This window comes from Copadichromis virginalis, linkage group LG13 (genome assembly GCF_057382275.1).
Source record: "Copadichromis virginalis isolate Kocher_CV1m ecotype Utaka linkage group LG13, C_Virginalis_male_GT1.1, whole genome shotgun sequence".
NCBI classification, from domain to species: Eukaryota; Metazoa; Chordata; class Actinopteri; order Cichliformes; family Cichlidae; genus Copadichromis; species Copadichromis virginalis.
The window spans coordinates 10,624,379-10,642,897 of NC_140630.1; the positions used below are offsets into that span (position 1 = coordinate 10,624,379).

At 40.1% G+C, this 18,519-nt stretch overlaps 1 protein-coding gene across 7 annotated transcripts in view; it reads right to left on the reverse strand.

Moving 5' to 3' along the window:
• The window catches only part of ccdc88ab (coiled-coil and HOOK domain protein 88ab), a 68,799-nt gene extending 62,581 nt beyond the window's left edge, over positions 1–6,218 (reverse strand). For all 7 annotated transcript variants that reach the window (XR_014923546.1, XM_085477211.1, XM_085477212.1 and 4 more), the window contains exons 1-2: positions 5,577–6,218; positions 5,380–5,480 (exon numbers count right to left, since the gene is read on the reverse strand). Coding sequence is in view for 6 of the 7 variants with exons in the window: in XM_085477211.1 (XP_085333337.1) it covers positions 5,380–5,480; positions 5,577–5,639 (164 nt within the window). In the remaining variant the exon portion in view is untranslated. The remainder of the gene's footprint in view (positions 1–5,379; positions 5,481–5,576) is intronic.
• Between the last annotated feature and the right edge of the window lie 12,301 nt (positions 6,219–18,519).

Consider the following 18,519-nt stretch of genomic DNA (forward strand, 5'->3'; position numbering starts at 1 on the left):
ATTTCCTTGTCCTGGTTTTTCATGGAGTCGTTTCTTTTCCGTCTTTGTCTTTCTGTTACCACAGGGCCTCTTCCTGTCTTCCGTGTACCCACAAGGATTGTAGCTGAACTCATTCCTACCAATCTGGATTGGAGGTGCTGAGGAAAGTCCTTCCAAGGTTAGTCATCTATCTTGCAGTTTATCTGCATAATGAAGGACTAACTGCTCAAACTGGAAATGTGTAGGAGGTGAAGCACTGGTTCCTCAAGGCCTCAGAGCAAAGTAAGGTCTAGTGTTGCTACTTTCAGTCGACGATAGTGAAGGTGGAGTTCTGCCGCAGGACTACACACTATCTGTCAAAAAGTATAAAAAGTACTTTTTTGCAAACACACATTTGCAAAAGAGAAACTTTTAAATAAGATTAATTATTAATTCATTTGAGAAGGGTTCGCACCTTATTTAGACACATCCACTGTCAATATAGAGAATGAATCTTTCTAACATAAATCACACTTCAATCATTCTGCTATGGGTCACTCTTTGGAACAGAAATTGTTTTACCTGGTCGATGATTAATTTTACTTTGCTGTTAATTCTCAGTGTTAAGCTGCTGTTAATGAAACTCAACAATTCCTGCAGATGTTTCACCCCATAAGTCTTTCATTGAACAGAAGGGATTATATCCCTGAGCCGCTGAAGGGATAGAAATAAGTAACAGATGGAGGAAATGTTGAGTTTGCATTAATTGCAAATAGCAGCACCAGCAAATTAACAGCTACCTTTAATAAAAATCTGATATAAAGCTGCCAAAATGAACATTTGAAATGGTGGCAAATAGCATCAGTAGTGGAATTCAAATGTTCAGTATTAAATTGTGATGGGCAGCAATTTATTCATAGTCATGCTAAATGCTATGCAGCAGCAAACTTAAATACTATACTTTAAGAGTCGGGTAATTGTAAGTCAAATGACTCTGCACTGCTAGAGTGAAAAACTCTGCGATTAAATTTCTACGATGATTCCTTTGGGGTTAAACGTCCTTGTTTCCGAGGTTTGGAGTGCCTCATATTAACACAGCCTTGTTAAAGTTTTGTCCTTCCAAGGTCACAGCTGCCGTTTCCTTCCTGATATGATACACATCCCCCTGCTCGCCAGGCACAGAGAGAATGACACAATGATGATTATGAGAGTTGAGATCCAAGGCGAACACTTTGATGTTGAAGGATGGAGCCCACACTCCAGCCAGGAGCAGGAGGGAAATCAAACAGTCTAACAACCCAGCAGCACATTTGTCTGCCTCCATTCTCCAATCCAGCAGGAATTTCAACTATGTCTGCTGTAACTAGCCCCAGAGAAAGCTAACAAAGGCTTCAACGTGCTGCTCAAAAGAAAACAGGAGAGAGAAATGAGAGTGAGAGGAGTGCTGAGGTGTGGACAGAAAAGGAAGTGGAGAGATGGAGATTCCAGCTGGAGGAAAGACGGGAGAAACAGACTAAGAGCATGTGGTGCAGGATCTGTAAGTGTTGGTAAATGATGAAGAGAGACAGCAGAAGAAAAAGAACATAAGATTTGACCCTATTGAAATATTTACCCCTCTGAGACCTATTGGTATTGCATGACTTGTAGTATTTTTTTCTTAGCTGTTCTAGTTTGCTAAAAAAAAAAAAAAAAAAAAAAAAAAAAAAAAAAAAAAAACTAGAGAAGAGCAGAGGTGCAATAATACCTGGGTGTGATTCCTGAGTAAAAATTGTAAAGACAAATATGACAAAAAAACAAAAGACATGTATCAACATGCAACAGAGCTTTGTTTCAAGTAAAGTATTAGATTGGTGCACATATGACTTCACACAGTAAAACCCAGCCAATGCTGGAATTTACATCCATTTAAATTGTAATTTTAAGTTGATTATCTACGGCAGACCTCAATGGCTGTTACAACAGTACAAACAAAGTGTACTGAAATACACTGAGAAAAAAATATGCAGATGAAAATTCTGACAGCTGGTAGTTACGCTCAATTTTCTCACATTCTCTTTCCCATATGTGCACCCATTCAGACAGACTTACAGACATGCACTGATCTGTCTGAATAATAAACAGAAGTACTGACCACAGAACATGTGGAACCGCATTCTTTCCATTTCTCACATATGCTTTACTACTTTACACTTGTAGCTACTTCAGTAAAATTAGCAGCCAGTTTTTTGAACATCTTTTCTAGTTTAAAGTTGTTAGCATTGCAAAGTTAGCATTGCAAAGCTCACAGCTTTGCAATGCTAGAAAAGCACTGACATCCAACATGACAAATGTTGTGCACCCGATTTCCATCAACTGTCTGTCTCACTCAAATAAATCAGGTAACTGCAGCCTGTAAAAGGACGGACTGACCGGTTGACCGAACAGGCCAAGGAGCCAGCACGAGTCTACAGACTTTGCAAAAAAGCCAAGAATTCAAAAGGACAGTTGTCACTCTGACAAAAATTTAATTGGCGCTTTCTTGCTGGGCGGGAAAACTAATTGGTTCGACAGCACTACGGAGGCGATGTAATTGGCTAGGTAATGTCAGTCACACGAGGGCAGGGGGAGGGGACACGGTGCCATCTGGGTGTCTGTCAGCAAACCGTTAGATAATCCTGGGGTCTCTCAGCTCTTTCTGTGCTCTCCCATGCTGTCCTCATGACAACTGCTGCCAGCCGGTCTGCCATGTCTCCTGCTTTGTGCTAGATAGAGACATGCGCACAGCAATACTAAAGCTTGCTCTACAACAGCTGATGTTGCCAATAAAATACCACAAAGGTGTGTAATTAGGCATGCATGTGAAGTGATCACACAATATTTATTAATGTTTTATTTTAACATAAAAGTATGCCGACTTCCATCCACTCATTTATGTAAGTTTTGTAGTTATATCATTGACTCTTCTAAATGCAGTGCTAACTGTGCTGAACGCTAGTGGGTGTTTTTTTGTTGCTGGTTTTTAATGTAAACAGCAGCTGGAGGGTAACACCAGTAGAGTACAGCTTTTTAGTGCAGCTGGATCAATTTCAAGCAAGGCAATAACACTCACTACAATATGTTTCAAGCTGTCACAACAGAGGAGAAAAGGAAAAAACTAAATGTGTGAGTAAGAGTGTTCTAGTGGGAGCCCTGTTAATTATCACCTACAGGTATTCGGAGAAGTTTCTAAGCTACTTTTAATGAGAGATGGAGCCGAAGGAAGTATAACCACACACCACGCATTGCTTTCAACCACATTTATGGTCTTAATACTGAATAAGCTCATGTTACATTTACAAAAGGATGACAATGAAAAAAATGATATAGCAATTATTCAAAGGGCTCTGCAGCAGCTGCAAAGTTTACAACCATGAGGTGTAATATACAGTTGAGTTTATGATATTTCAGTTAGCTTAAGTTAATCCTGCAGTGCCTGTAAAGCAGGAGAGGCAGACAAAGAGCAGTCTCACCAACACTAAATCTGACCAATACTGTAGCCCTTTGAGTGGGAGGGTGGCTGAACAAGATGACTACCAACAGCTGCCTCAGTCCAAAACCAAATACACAGGGAAAAGAAAAAACAAAAAAAACACAGATACACAAACTCCCACACAGAGACAGAAGCCCTGCAGAAAAGCATGCAGACACACACAAACATAAACACACTGTGCGGGCTGTGACTGAATATTCCCAGTATCCTGTCAGGCGATCACTAAGGTAGTCACGGTTCATTTTAGCATAGAGCTCTCAACCATCCACAGGAAATTTCCTTCTGGCTCTTTCCATTTTACTGCACACTGAAATCCTACCAATTACATGGCCACACACCTTTGTGTTAATATGTAGAACTGAGGAATTGCCATTGTGGCTCAGCAAACCAGGGATGTGAATTTGTCTTTTGTGTGTTAAATGCTTGCTCAATTTTTGCAAATCTTTCCTGTCATGTCAAAGTTGTTTTGTTTTTTTTCATCTCTGGCTTTTTGGCAAATCATTTTCTGCCTTCCTTGGTCCTCTGACCCTTCCCTTCCCCCCATATCCTTCCTGTTTCTTTTTCCACCATAGTGTGTCCCATAAGGGGGAAAATGCACTAAAAATATAGCAGACTTGTTTGATGAAGCTATGTGTGGAAGAGGAAAGACGGCCTTGCCATTTGGAGAATACATCAGCATGTAGAAAAAGCCTGGAGGAGGAAAACAAGCATGGGAAAAAGAGCTGGAAGAGATAGTTGAAACCTCAAGATAGGCAGCTTAGAGTGATGGGCGAACAGCAAGAGGTCGAGGACATTATAAGAAGGCAGGACAGGAGGAAGAGGAAACCATCCAAAGAGAGGAAACCGTGTGGGGGGTTAATCAGCTCCTCATGCAATGCAGCCACACATTTATCCTTCTGAAACACTACACACTTGTTACTAACATAAATCTGTACACAAAACAATGGAAAGACAGATTAGAATATCCATACATTTCCCTGAGCTACTGATGTGGCAAGAAGTTGTCACATGAAAGTGCAACACATAATCTCTTGAGAGGTGAAAATCAATTCCAGTGGGAGCAGGCTGGGTTGAATGGTGCTTAGACAGGCAGGCGGGGGGATAAATGCTGACAGTGTGGAGTGTAGCATTAGCGGAAAATATGAAAAATTGTCCTGCTAGCAGGAAGTACCAGCCAGGAGCCAGACAAAGGAATGGAAAGCGGTGTTCTGCCATGTTTTATATATTTATGACTGGAAAGAGACAAACTGAACATGAAATTCCTTTGCCTTATCAAACATCCAACCTCTCTCACTATCAACAGAACTCCCAATACATAAGCAGTCTTTCCCTTTCAGCTGAATGTAAACCAAATGTTGGCCTGCTGCATTGCAGTGCAGTCAACATCCAGATTCTGTGCTGCTACCAGGGATTCCTCTTAGGGCTACTATTTCTAGTTTAATTTACAGCACAGCAGGAAACGTGAAGCTGCAGCTTCCAGGGGCGGGGTGTCTTCCAGTCGGCTGCAGATGACAGTGTAGGATGACTTAAAAGAAAACACGCACGCATCTTTGCAGCAAACATGCCTGCAGACAATCTGCGGAGCTCTAAAGAACCCCTGACAATAACTGTCTGCAAAGATTTCTGACAGTGCGACCCATCATTGACCCCAATACAAGGTCCCTTTGTGCTTAGCCTACATTCATTTTAAGCGCCGGACAGAGGCTGCAGTTGCTTAATTTGCTCATGAGGGGATGACCCCACGAAAAAACCCCAGGGTGAGTACCACTTTGACCTTCCTCCACACCCACAGACCCCGTTTACTGACCAAAAAGCATACATATAACCACACAGAATGGGTACGGTTTAACCATGTAACCCTTGTTAATGCAATGATGGGTAATATTTCTGGATGTGTGCCGCAAACTACTTACATCTCAAGCATTATCTCATTCAGGTAAATCCCATCCACTAATTCAATATATTCCGATAATTTGGTGCCATCGGTCACCGTCGAGTGTCCGACCGTCTTCACCTGAAAAGGGGACAATAGATAATCAATAAAAGAACAGCATGGGGTGATTAATTGGCGAGCTCAAGACACATCTGAATAGCTAATTAGGGAGCTTACCCAGCAGACCAGAGGTGTGAGCATGAACTGCTCCAGCAAAGGAGTGAACACCTCGTTTTCCATATTTTCCTGGCGCCGTTTATTTCAGCAGATATGGGTTTTTTCCCTTTTTAAATCGGAGAGAAACGCGTTTCTTTTGACACCGCTCATGTAGTTAATTCAATTAAATCGACGCTCATTGTGGCTACAGGCCACTGAAAGACGTCCGAGGTTCCTTTGGATAAGGGGTAAAAAAAAATCGTTAATCCACAATTTTCTAGACACAAGCCAGCTGTTTCAGATGCCAACGACGGGGTTTCGGCTCCCTCACGGAGAAGGCAGGGATTCACATTTTCTGTTAAAGCGCTTTAAATAAAGATACTCTAATGTGTCGCCAGCCGGGCTCGCTGTCTATCTACAAATAAGATTAAGGAGACTCTGAGACCTGCGCCAGGTATGGTTTTATGCTGAGGAACTGGTAGATAGAGTCCAACGCTGAGGGGAGATATTCCTCCAACACCTCCTTTTAAATTAAATATCCAATACGAAGGGAAATCCAGATGTTCAAGGTCCGTGGTTTGAAACCATCGGGTTACTCCTCAAATTTATTCTAAGGTCATGTCTAGCCACTGATTCTGCTTCCCCTGTCTGCCTCTGTTCAAATGCTGCACACCACTGAGCGCAAGACTGGGGAGGAGGACACGTAGGACCGCCCCCCTCCCTGCCTCTCGCGTGCATCTCCCTCCGCCTCATCGCCTCTTTAGCCCAAGAAAAGTAGGGCACTGATCAAAGCATCTCTTTCAGCTCAGACTACTTCATGCTCTTAGTCATGTTTCGTAGAAAGCACTTAGTCATCTAGCGCAGTTAAACTGTCTTAAGATCATTTTAAGTATCAAAGAAGCAAATGTTGTTGTTTTTTATTGAGAACCAGTTTGTCTGCAGCTTCAGCGTTATAATTTCTAACATGCTGTGGCACATTTGGTTCCAGTTTGTGCTTAGTTAATCCACTGGCATGTATAAATGGTGGGGATCCAGGTATACTCTTTGTCTGCTTTTGCACCATGCAGTACATTAGTGACATGTAGGCTACTGACACCTGGTGGGTAACGTAAAGACTGGAGGTGTAGTATCTGTCAATCAAAGAAACTGTTCCATCAAATTTGCAACATATGATTCGTTTAAATTTAAAATAAGCTTTCTGCAGTCTGTTGTTTGTTTATTTATTTATTTATTTAGCATTATTTAGGAAGTTCTTTTGAAATCAAATCTGTTTTGCAAGGGAGATTTGGCCAATGCAACTTTTAGACATATATCCCCAAAATACCACAAATACAACAAAAAATACAAGGTCTACATACATACAATTAATATGCAATAAACAAATAACATAAAACATTAGTGGCCTCTAAAAAAAATAATGAAATGTCTCCTTTTCTGCAATCCGAATCAGAATCAGAATCAGAATCAGAATACTTTATTGATCCCTGGGGGAAATTATTTTTTGTTACAGTGCTCCATTTTAAACCAACATTAAGACAAGACAGACAATACGCTAACTAAGAATAGTACAATATATACATATATATACATACATACATACATAAGTCACTTATAAATAAATATTTGGAAAAGAAACATGTGTAGTTGTAGCAGCAAACAGTGTGTTAAGTGGATGCGTTGTACAGGGAGATGGCCACAGGCAGGAATGATTTCCTGTGTCGTTCAGTGGTGCTTTTCGGTAATCTCAGTCTCTCACTGAACGAGCTCCTGTGACTGACCAACATGTCATGGAGTGGGTGGGAGGTGTTATCCAACATTGTCTTTATCTTGGACAGCATCCGCCTCTCCGACACCACCTTGAGGGAGTCCAGCTCCATCCCCACAACATTGCTGGCCTTACGGATTAGTTTATTAAGTCTGTTGGCATCTGCGACCCTCAGCCTGCTCCCCCAGCATGCAACAGCATAGAGGATCGCACTGGCCACCACAGACTCATAGAAAATCCTCAGCATTTTCTGGCAGATGTTGAAGGACCTCAGTCGCCTCAAAAAATAGAGACGACTCTGGCCCTTCCTGTAAAGTGCTGTGGTGTTTTTAGCCCAGTCCAGTTTATTGTCAATGTGTACTCCAAGGTATTTATAGTCCTCCACAATGTCAACACTGACCCCCTGGATTGAAACAGGGGTCAAGTGTTTCCTGGTCTTCCTGAAGTCCACGATCAGTTCCTTGGTCTTTGCCACGTTGAGCTGCAGATGATTCTGCTCACACCACGTGACAAAGGAGTCGACCACAGCCCGGTACTCTGTCTCATCATCCCTGCTGATGCATCCAACCACCGCAGAGTCATCAGAAAACTTCTGAAGATGGCAGGTCTCTGTGCAGTGGCTGAAGTCTGTGGTGTAGAGGGTGAAGAGGAAGGGGGAGAGGACAGTCCCCTGTGGTGCCCCTGTGTTGCTAATCACCTTGTCAGACACACACTGTGGGAGACGTACATATTGTGGTCTTCCTGTCAGGTAATCAACAATCCAGGACACCAGAGAAGCATCCACCTGCATCGCTGCTAACTTATCACCCAGGAGGGTCGGCCTGATGGTGTTGAAAGCACTGGAAAAGTCAAAAAACATGACCCTCACAGTGCTCGCCGGCTGGTCCAGATGGGTGTAGACACGATTGAGCAGGTAGATGATGGCGTCCTCTGTTCCGAGACGAGGCTGATAAGCGAACTGAAGGGGATCCAGATGTGGTCTTACTATGGGTCGCAGCTGGTCCAGGATGAGCCTTTCCAGGGTCTTCATGATGTGGGAGGTCAGTGCCACGGGCCTGTAATCCTGGGGGCCACTGGGACGAGGCGTCTTTGGTACATATGATTATTTAAATTCACCAATAGCTATAGCCATGTTTAAGTTTAAGGTCTTCCTGTAAATTCCATGTCTAACAAAACACTGTTGTCCCCACATCTGTCAGAACTCTAGTCACATCAAAAAAGGCCAATCATAGCTAGTAACTATTGATATGGCAACAAAGAGGCGTCCAATAGTGTTAAATAATATCGCTTCATAGAGAAAGATAAACCAATATTGGTTTTTGTAAGTTATCAGAGACTTTGGATTTTTAATAAAATGTAGAGATTCACGGTACAATCTATCAAGATCTTCTTGCTACTCTTGGACTCTAGTCTATTATTATTTCAAAACAATCCCGATTAATCTTATACTGGGCCTTGGTACAGTCCCTCATTTCATCCAGCATCTGTATTTTAGTTCTCATCTTTAACGCAACATTCTTCTGATTGGCTATCCCTGATAAAAACACAGGCTCAATAGCAGGTGGATGGGTCTGTAATGACAATATTATCTAGACTCAGTGACATCATGCATACTCAAGAGTAGGAAAAAAAGTATGTGAAATGGAGCAAGTTAGAGCAGTCTGAAACTTGAGCTTTTGGCTCATTACTTCTACATATTCGTCTGATTCTGATATGCCTCTATCATTAGTTGAGCAGTCGCCATTGTAACATTACAAATTTAACAGAAATAGACAGGTCTGCTTTAAAGACCATAAAACTAAAAATATCCATAATGATACAGAATGAGGTTATGTCATTTTTATTGATAGTTGTGTTTTTAAAATGACTTACTGATGATGATTTACTAAATGCCAGAACAGCTATAAATGGCTAATTTTGAAGCTCTAAGATAACTTGTGACTCACACTATTCAGTGAAAGGTCAAATGATTACTCAAGGTCAGATTTTGACAGAAAAAGAATCTGCTGCTTAGATAATTAATGAATCATTCAAATAATTTTTAAAACAAGTTGTCACCAACATTTCTCTGTTTTATAGCAGTGGAAACTGAATTTCTGAGTGGGCCGGACAGAACATGGACACTGATTGTATTAGGTTGGTTTGGGAAGACTGTGAGTAACTAATCAATAAATTCACTGTTGGCAACAAATAGTACAATGACTAATGTGTTTGACTAAATGTGACTTGGTTAGTTTGCTGAATGAAGCCAGCAGTTTTAAGCACACAATAATTTTTTTATTTTGCAAGGTGATGACTTAGAGATAAGTCCACTATAGAGGTTGAAGACACCTAATCAACAAATGATGAATGGCTTTGATGATGTGCAGAGGGAGCAAAGGCAATGTGGCCAAATAGCCAATTAAAACACAATCACTGGTTTGAGAACCAGAGACCTGAATCACCTCCAAGAAACAGGTTTAAGAATGAATGAATAGCTTACTGTACATATAGTCCCCTAAAACCTTCACTCAGCACATTTCACCAGCTGTTTTGAATAAGCAGAAGTTATAATTTGCATTTAGATTAACGGTCACTGTTGTTGGTGCTTTAGCTTGGGACTATACAGTATGTGTTCATGACAGGACCGGCTGTCTCTCGTTTCCTGCAAAACATGTTTAGCTGAAGCGATGTAAGTTGTTTAAAGCACAATATTCAGCTGGATAATCCAATGTAAACAAAACAAAAAAGGACTCTATTTATCTTTTACATGGAAGTCTGCTTCTTTATGTGGGCATCAGCCATTTAAATGACGCTCTGCTGCTAACAGATGGGCTATGTCTAGCGTACAACAAAATGCTCATTAGATATAAGCAGAAACTGGTAAAAGTCTGACATGTTTCAACATGTAATGTCTGATTGTGTCTTTGCTTATATTTGAACTGCAAAAGTTCCTTTTGGAGGCTTGAAATAAATCCCTCTGTATCCTAGATCACGCATACCGAAGCACTAATTCGGTAACACACCTGTTTTATATTCAAATGTATTTAAAGTCTCTGAAGATGTCGTTTCATTTCTTGAGCTGTATCAGTAAAACACGAGAGGAAGGAAGAACATACTATTCTTTCTTCGGTGATGATTCAGATATGATCATTTTGTGCTCTGATCTTTAACCTTACAATCGAATTTCTTTAATGAAGACTAAGTGGATATGGTTATATATATGATATATTTTGCAATAAATATTCAATGTTATTAACTAAATTATTTAGGCCTTAGGTAAGTGTTGTTAGGTAAGTGACATGAACTAGTTAAATAAAAGATAAGTTAACGTTCAGTGATATGTCCATGCAGGGAAATGCTAATTTGTTTTGTTTAGGCAAATATGTTTTAAGAAGCATCCTGAAAGCCAGGATTCTTGTTTTGTACTTTGTATTAAATCAGTCTCTGATCTTACTAGAAACCAAATGTGCTGCCCACTTCATTAATCAATTTACCATCTGACTATCTCTCATTCATTCTGGGCTGTTATAATTCAAAGTGACTTTGTGGAGGACTCCCAAGAATTGCTGATGAACTTCTCGGTCATGTTTGGCGTGATCTGTGTACTACATCTGCTGCTACAATTATCCCAAAAGACTCTGACCAACACTGTATTCATTTAAAGTACAGTAGTCTGGAAGCTGGCAAACTTTCCCAAATTAGAGACTCAAGAGTCAATCAATGAATCAAAGTCAGAACACAGTATTGTGTTTTGTTTTTTGTTGTTGTTTTAGTTTGATATTATTTGTAATTTTTGTAGCAATAACTACACTACAAAAAATGTATGATAGTCATTGTTTTGAATATCCAAGCATATATTCAAAAATAATAAAGTTCTTTTTTAACGGTTTTCAGTGTTATCAATCAAATCAGCTTTTCAGATGTTGAAATGTACGACACAAGATTTACCCTCACACCTTTGCAGGGCTGTAAAGAAGGTGCAAGAAGTAGCTTCAGTGCTGGAAAATAACTGTTTTGGCTGCATGAATTTGTTGGAGGCTCAAGGGTCAAAGTGGAGTAATAAGAACAAGAAATATATATTTGTAGCAAAGTCTACCTAACGATGCAGTCCTTTTTTGTAGTGTGCTGTTATTTTGGACATCAAGATGTGAAACGTGCACAGATCTGTTCAAGTGAATCACTGATCACACACAAAATGTTTTTCTGTTTTTTAGGTGACACCATTATGGCAGGTAGAAGCGTTTCAGGTTTTTTGTGTTTTTTTTCTTATTAAAAAAATGAAAAAATATAACTTTGGGTCAACTTTCATTATCCCCTCCTGCATTTCTACTCATTCCCTCAAACCAAAATATTCTAACAATATGTTCCCTGTTTCTCATTGCTGTTCCTTGTCCCTGTTGTATTTCTTTGGAGTGCTTCATCAAACATCACTCGCAGGCCTTCTCTATTAGTCTCTATATAGAGTATTAATGGTTTTTATATTTGACAATATTTTACAGCAACATTTAATTGATTTTCAATGATCTAATTTAATGTAAAATTGTAGAAAAAAGTGTATAAAATATGTTATTCCTGAAGATGTTGTTCTCATTGATCATGTTTTTCATCATTTCTAACAGACTGATAAATGAAGCGTACTAATAATAAGAAAATTGGTTTAATTGACATTGTTTTCTTAATTGAATCAAATGAGAACGGGGATTTGCTTCAGTGTCTGTGCAAATGTTTTTTTCTTCTTTTCAAATCAAGCCCAGCTCTTTTCCTTGGCAGCCCACACACATCTCTGCTAACCCTATCACCTCAGCCGACAATTAAGCCTGACGCAGATAATGAAAACCTTTCACGGTTCGTGTACCGCCTGCTTACTCACACAGCAGCCTGAATACTTTTTTTTTCAAAACTCATTTACTGTGGGGGATTAGACCTGTGGAGGTTTGGATATTTTGTAAAGCTCAATGTGTTTGTGATTGTGTATTTGCATTTATTTCCATTAGCGTGGCTTCGTTAACCTCAGACTGAACAGTGTGCTCCTGGCTGTTTTACTAAAATCTATTATTCATGAGGCTTTTAAGAAGTTTTGTCACAAAGCGGCATCCACCTCCACCTAATGACTCAGTGATTTAACAGCACTTCTCTCACACACTCAGCTCTGAAAGTGGGGAAAAAGACCCAGTGGAAACCTACCAAAGAGAGCCACATGGAAACTTCTCCTCTAGCTGACGTAAAAGACGCACTGGCAGCTCCTCTCTAAGAAAGTTCTCTTTGACGACTGTAGTTTCCTGTTAGTTATTCCACAGGAATTTACAAGACGCCACAAACATTTTAATTTGGAGCTGGGCCCATCTCTTGTGGTCTTGGATGCAGCTTTGAATGACTAAGGCTGCACAGAATTTCCTCTTTCTTCAACTAAAGATAAAATGACTATTACAAAAATGAGAAAGTGTAGTTAACTTGTCATTAATGAGAAAAGTTTAGTATTAAATCCTGGTAGAATGGGCCATTTTAAGAGAAATTTTGCAATCCATCATTTGAAATGCAAGATTTTTTTTAAAAAGAAAAGAAACATCAGGAATATACCAAAGTAAATGGAAATCTGGCCAGCATTTTCCATAATTCACATTCACACAATGATGGAGCATGGGACTAAAATCAGGGGGGCTGGTCTGAATATTTAACTCCTGATTTACTTGGATTTTCCCACATAAGCATCTCTAAGGTTTACAGAGAATTGTTCATGTCTTGCTAAAGACAGAGATCTACAACTGCTTCAAGCTGATAGGAAGTCAACAAGAGTTACTCTAAAAACCACCAGTTACAACTAAGGTGTGCAGAAGAGTATATCCAAACATGCAACATGCCAAACCTTGAATAAGATGGTAGTGAAGACTACACAGAAAGAGCAGAAGACCACTCAGGCACCACTCCTTTTGGCTAAGAAATGAAAATTGAGCCTAAAATTCAAATAAATTGGACAATAGAAGATGGAAAAATTGGTGTGATGAATCTCAGTTTCTGCAGCAACATACCAGAAAACTGCAGGGTCTGAATTAGGCATAAACAACATGAAAGAATGGATCCATCCTGCCTTGTATAAATGTTTTGGACTGCCGGTGGTGTGGGGATATTTCCTTGCCACACTTTGGGCCTCTTAGTACCAAGTGAGCATCATTTAAAAAGCCCAGTCTAGCTGAGTATTGTTACTGATTATGACCATCCCTTTATGACTACAGAGTATCCATCTTCTGATGGTTGCTGAAGCAACGGTGTGATCTATCATGTCAACGTGGACCAAAATCTCTAAGAGATGTTCCAAACCCTTATTTTTTCTGCAAAGGATTGACATAGTTCTGAAAGAAAAGGGGGTCCAACCCGATACTAGCAAGGTGTACCCGGTAATGTGTCCAGTGACTGATTACAGGTATCATTAATTTTCAGAACAAATTTAATGGTAATCTGCTTAGTAGATTATAAGAGTATTAAGGTGTGGGAATGTGTACGAACACATATAACATAAAATAAAATGCATATCTTACAACATTACCTCAGCCTTTCTAGATTAAGTAATTTAAAGATTTAACCTCTATCATTATAGTGGAGGTCACTCTGACCATCCGCCCTGTCTCTGTATCCATCCCACCAAGGAATCAATGCCACAACAAATCAATGCAAAACTCTTAAATCTCCAATGTTAATTGTTAAGAGCCCCGTGGCACAGTGAAAGCCTAATTGCATAACATTGCATTAATAAAGATGAGCATGCCCCAACCCTTTCATCATGCAAATGTGTTGTAAAATGCTGATGCATGCTTTAACTCTCACAGATAAACTAAGTATTTTTATTTTATTGAGACACTGGAGTACCACTACATCATCATGGTGGCAGTTTAATTTTGAAAAAAGCTACTGGATTTATATTGGTTGATTTTTATTGCTTTGTCTGAATAATTTATCCTACCATAGGAACAGCACAGTCTGATGTTATGAGGAGCCTTAATGACTGGCCATAATAGGATGGAGATCAAAAAGTATTCGGCTCTTTGCAGCCCCTTGGCTTTATGTCACATGTCTGTTTGAGAGGCTTTGGAAATGAGTAATGCTGCAGGAAGCCAATATTTAGGAAAGCAGGATCACGATTTAAATCACAACATTTTGGTTCAATTTTATTTCAAAAAATAAATAAACATTGATTTTGCTAATTTAGATAGTAAGACAGAGATAACAGAAAGATATGCTCTTTGATCTCTGTACAGCATTTGCTTATGTTAGACTTTGGGAGCGGTGGGTCACCATTGTTTAACACATGGAGACCTACATTTGCTGTAAACCAGTGGCTTTTTCCTGCAGCACAGTAATAGGAAAATTCACCTGCCATGTTTTTGATGTCATTAGAAACTATAGATCCTAAAAGAGCCAGTGCGAGCACTGAGAGAACAACAGTGCTACCCAAATGATACTATTTTAAGAAAAAAAGTCAAAATGTGGAGATTACAGTTGTTGTTTCAAGACATACTGCTACAGTTTCTGTACCCTCTGAGTTAGTGAGCTCAGAATCTGTTTTAGTAACAAGAAAGGAAATGATTTCTCTTTTAGCACATAAACACAGAGTGGTGATAATTATAAGGACGTTGGAAAGATGGTGCAGAAAGCTGCATCTGGTTAGACGGGAAAACACACAAATGTGGAGAAGGAAATGAAGGAAATGGATTGTAATGGTCATATGCAAGGTTATCGATGGTTACACACTCATGCAATAAAGAGAATGCATGTTGTGTTACCATACGGCTCGTTAATTTGTTTCACTAACTCATCTAAACAAGGTAATTTGTAGAGGGTATAGCAGCTGTGGCAGTTTGTCTTGAAACATCAATGGTAATCTCATTTCAAATTTTTTCCCAAAACGATCAACAATATATTTTTTCTTAATGTGACCCTAATACTCCTTCATTGTTTCCAACCAATTATTATGATTAAAAATAATAATAATAATAATGAAAACTGTTGTTCACTGTTGTCATGAATCTCTGCAACTGATGATCAGCTGATGTCACACTCTGGTTGGACTGATCATCTCAACATCAGCATGTTGTGCATGTGTCATGAGGACACTTTTCCCGGTGTTCTCTGAATCATCATTCATATCCAGTAAACACACACACACACACACACACACACACACAGAAATAGAGAGAAGAGAGAAAGGAGAGAGAGGAGGGGGGTGGAGTTCTAATCTGCATCTAATCAATAAACTGATCCCAAAAGATTCATTAATTAGGAGCCATAATGCTGACAAAGCTAGCCTGCCAGTGAACTGTATGCATCAGTCAAAATTCACTTCTTTAGACCTTATACATACAAGGTGAGTTTTCCTGGCTGCTGTACAGCAACACCTTGGAAGGCATTTACTGGACAAGGTGTTAAACTCCATAAAGGATTTTTCATAATACAAAATCATTGAATCATTTGCCCACAGCTGCTGTACATGTTAATGTCTTGTAGGAAAAGGAACAGCAATGCAATTGCAATGTTACAAAATAATAATAATAATGTACAACAATTACAAATTTGCACAAAAGGTCAATGTGAAATACCTATGATACTCTCTATATATAAATATAGTATATATAAATACTCTCTCTCTCTATTTGTCTTTCTCTTTCATATAGATAGAGAGAGAGAGAGAGAGAGAGAGAGAGAGAGAGAGAGAGAGCAGTTAAAAACAGTAATATATGAGTCATATTTGTACGCTGATGATTATTAACGATCAGTGTTATAGGTTATGGTAGTTAGGATAGGTTAACACTCACAGGGTGTATGTTTTCTGTGTTGAATACTTTTGTTTTTACATGTATTTATTCTTTTTTTGTTTTCAAATTTAACATGTAAGTATTTTTCAAGCATGGTATTCATACCTTTTGTTAAGTCAGTGGACTAAATGAATCACAGCCATGAAGCAACAACCTTCCATGAGCTACAGTTGTGCCCTGCTTTGTTCTCAGAGAGGGAGCTCCTTATGTGGATCCTTGCCATGTGCCATAATGTAATTATCACGCTTGTGACAAAGCAAATCATGCCTTGTCAGCTCAAGTAGCCAAAAGCTGTCTATACATGGCTGCTGCAAGCTTATGCGTGTCCATATCAGTCAAATCAATTATTGAGCTTTCGCTTTACAGAAAGAAGGAATGATGAGATGTTTTTTAAAATATAAAGTAAGGACTACAAGGAACCAACGCTTCTCTGGTAAAAAAATAAAATCATTAAACAAATTAAACAGCAGTACTCAATTAAAGGTTTTCTTTTTTTTTTTTTTTTTTTTTTTTGCCTGTCCCATTTGGTTCTTTAGCCGTCAGAATTGTTGTCTGAAGACCAACAAGGATACCCAATGGATTTATTTTGCCAAATGGATCATCGTGGCATTGCCGTATTGGTCCATTTGATCGACCTTTGTTTTTATTATTTATTTTATTTTATTTTCAGTTGTTACAGACGGGACAGACATGAGTGAGGGATAGGAAAGGGAGAAAGAAAGAGGAAGGAAAAGAATAACAGAAGGGGAGAGGGACAGTGAGAGGGGGGGGGGGGGGAGAAGGGGAAAAAAAATCTCCTGGATCACCTGTTGAGAGAAAAAGAATAGAAAACAAGCAAAAAAAAAAACAAAGCAACATACTAAACACAACATCATCGCATTAATCTAGCTAAGTGTAAACAGCAGTAAATACTAAATATTCAATGTTGTTGTGCAGCACGCAGGACAGACAGCGCACAATGTGCTTTGAAGTAGCAGCAAAGAAAGGTGTAATTTAAGTCTACGAACAGTGAACACCCGTGTGCACATCTGTGTGGATCAGTGCGCTTGTATTCGAATGGTTTCCACATGTAATGGTCTGCAAGAGGATGTAGAGAGCCATAGCCCTGTCCCCCAGAGCATGAAGCAGGCATGGAGGAGATCCAGGCCCCAGACATCCAGAGGCCCCAGAGTGCGAGAGCCCAAGGAGGACCACCGGAGGGGCATCCGTGCCACCCTCATGGGAAGGGCTGAGGATCCCCAGACGAGGCGTCACCCAGTAGCCACCGAGCAGAAGCTAGAGGGGGCTGCACCGGCGTGCCCGCCGGCTCTGCAGTCAGCCAGCTGTGCCAGAGTGAACCGAGCCGCAGGCCCAGAGGCCGGAGGCCTGAGGGCCCCCCGCACCCCGGAGGAGGCCTGACCGAGCAACAGGCGCCAGGCCCCGCCAAGTAGCCACCGGGAGTGAGCTGGTACATACCTGAGCGCCCAGCCCTGGACACCAAGAACCACCAATGCACCGACCCCTGAGGGCATCAGTCACTCTGACTCAAACTGATCGCCAAGGAGCCAGAAAAGCCTCGTTTCTCACCCCCGCTAAAGCTCCTGTTGATTCTGCATTTGTGTGTTCATGTGTGTGTGACAGAAAATCAGTGCAGAGTTAATGCAGGCTGTTCTGTTGCCCCCTCCTGATCCAACACAGCATGAAAATCACTAAACCACGTAAGCCTCTTGTGTCCTGAAGTGATCGAGAGACAAACACACTCCAGACACATAAACAAAAAACCTTTTTGCACTTTTATCAATTGCACGATCATCCTACATGAAGACCAGACACTATGGCTTAAAGTGGTGTCCCAATTTTCTTGAAAGATGGAACTGATATTATACTTTTACTTCCCCTTTACTTCCCCTAAATCTTCCCTGTTTGAGTAACCATTGATTAGTCAAATGGATTCAATTCAATTCAATAAAAAATTTTTGATCCTGAAGGTTGACCCCGAAGGAAATTGGGTAATTCTAATTATTATGCAGTTAGTTCAAATCATCAAATCAAGGCCACAGGAGTCTCTGTTAGATGACCAGATGACTTAATGACTGATTGATACAGCCTGTCCGTTAACATATATCAAACTTTTGTATTTGTCTCTAGACATTTACATTTTCTCTTCAAGGCAAACAACACATTATCTTCCACTGAGTTATTTATATGATCCATGTAGTCCTGTGGAAAACACTGAGTGGTCCATTACACAGTAATAGTTTGTGGCTCTGCGTGGTATAAATGAGATCTCAGTGTGTCCTGGAGCCACGGAAACAAGATAAAACTGGTAGAAACCTTAGTAATAATGGGAATGAGAGCTTATGTGTTTCAGTGTGTGTGCCCGTGTGAAATCCTGCTGCTCAGCCCTGCAATTAGCTTCTGTGTGTGCGCGTGC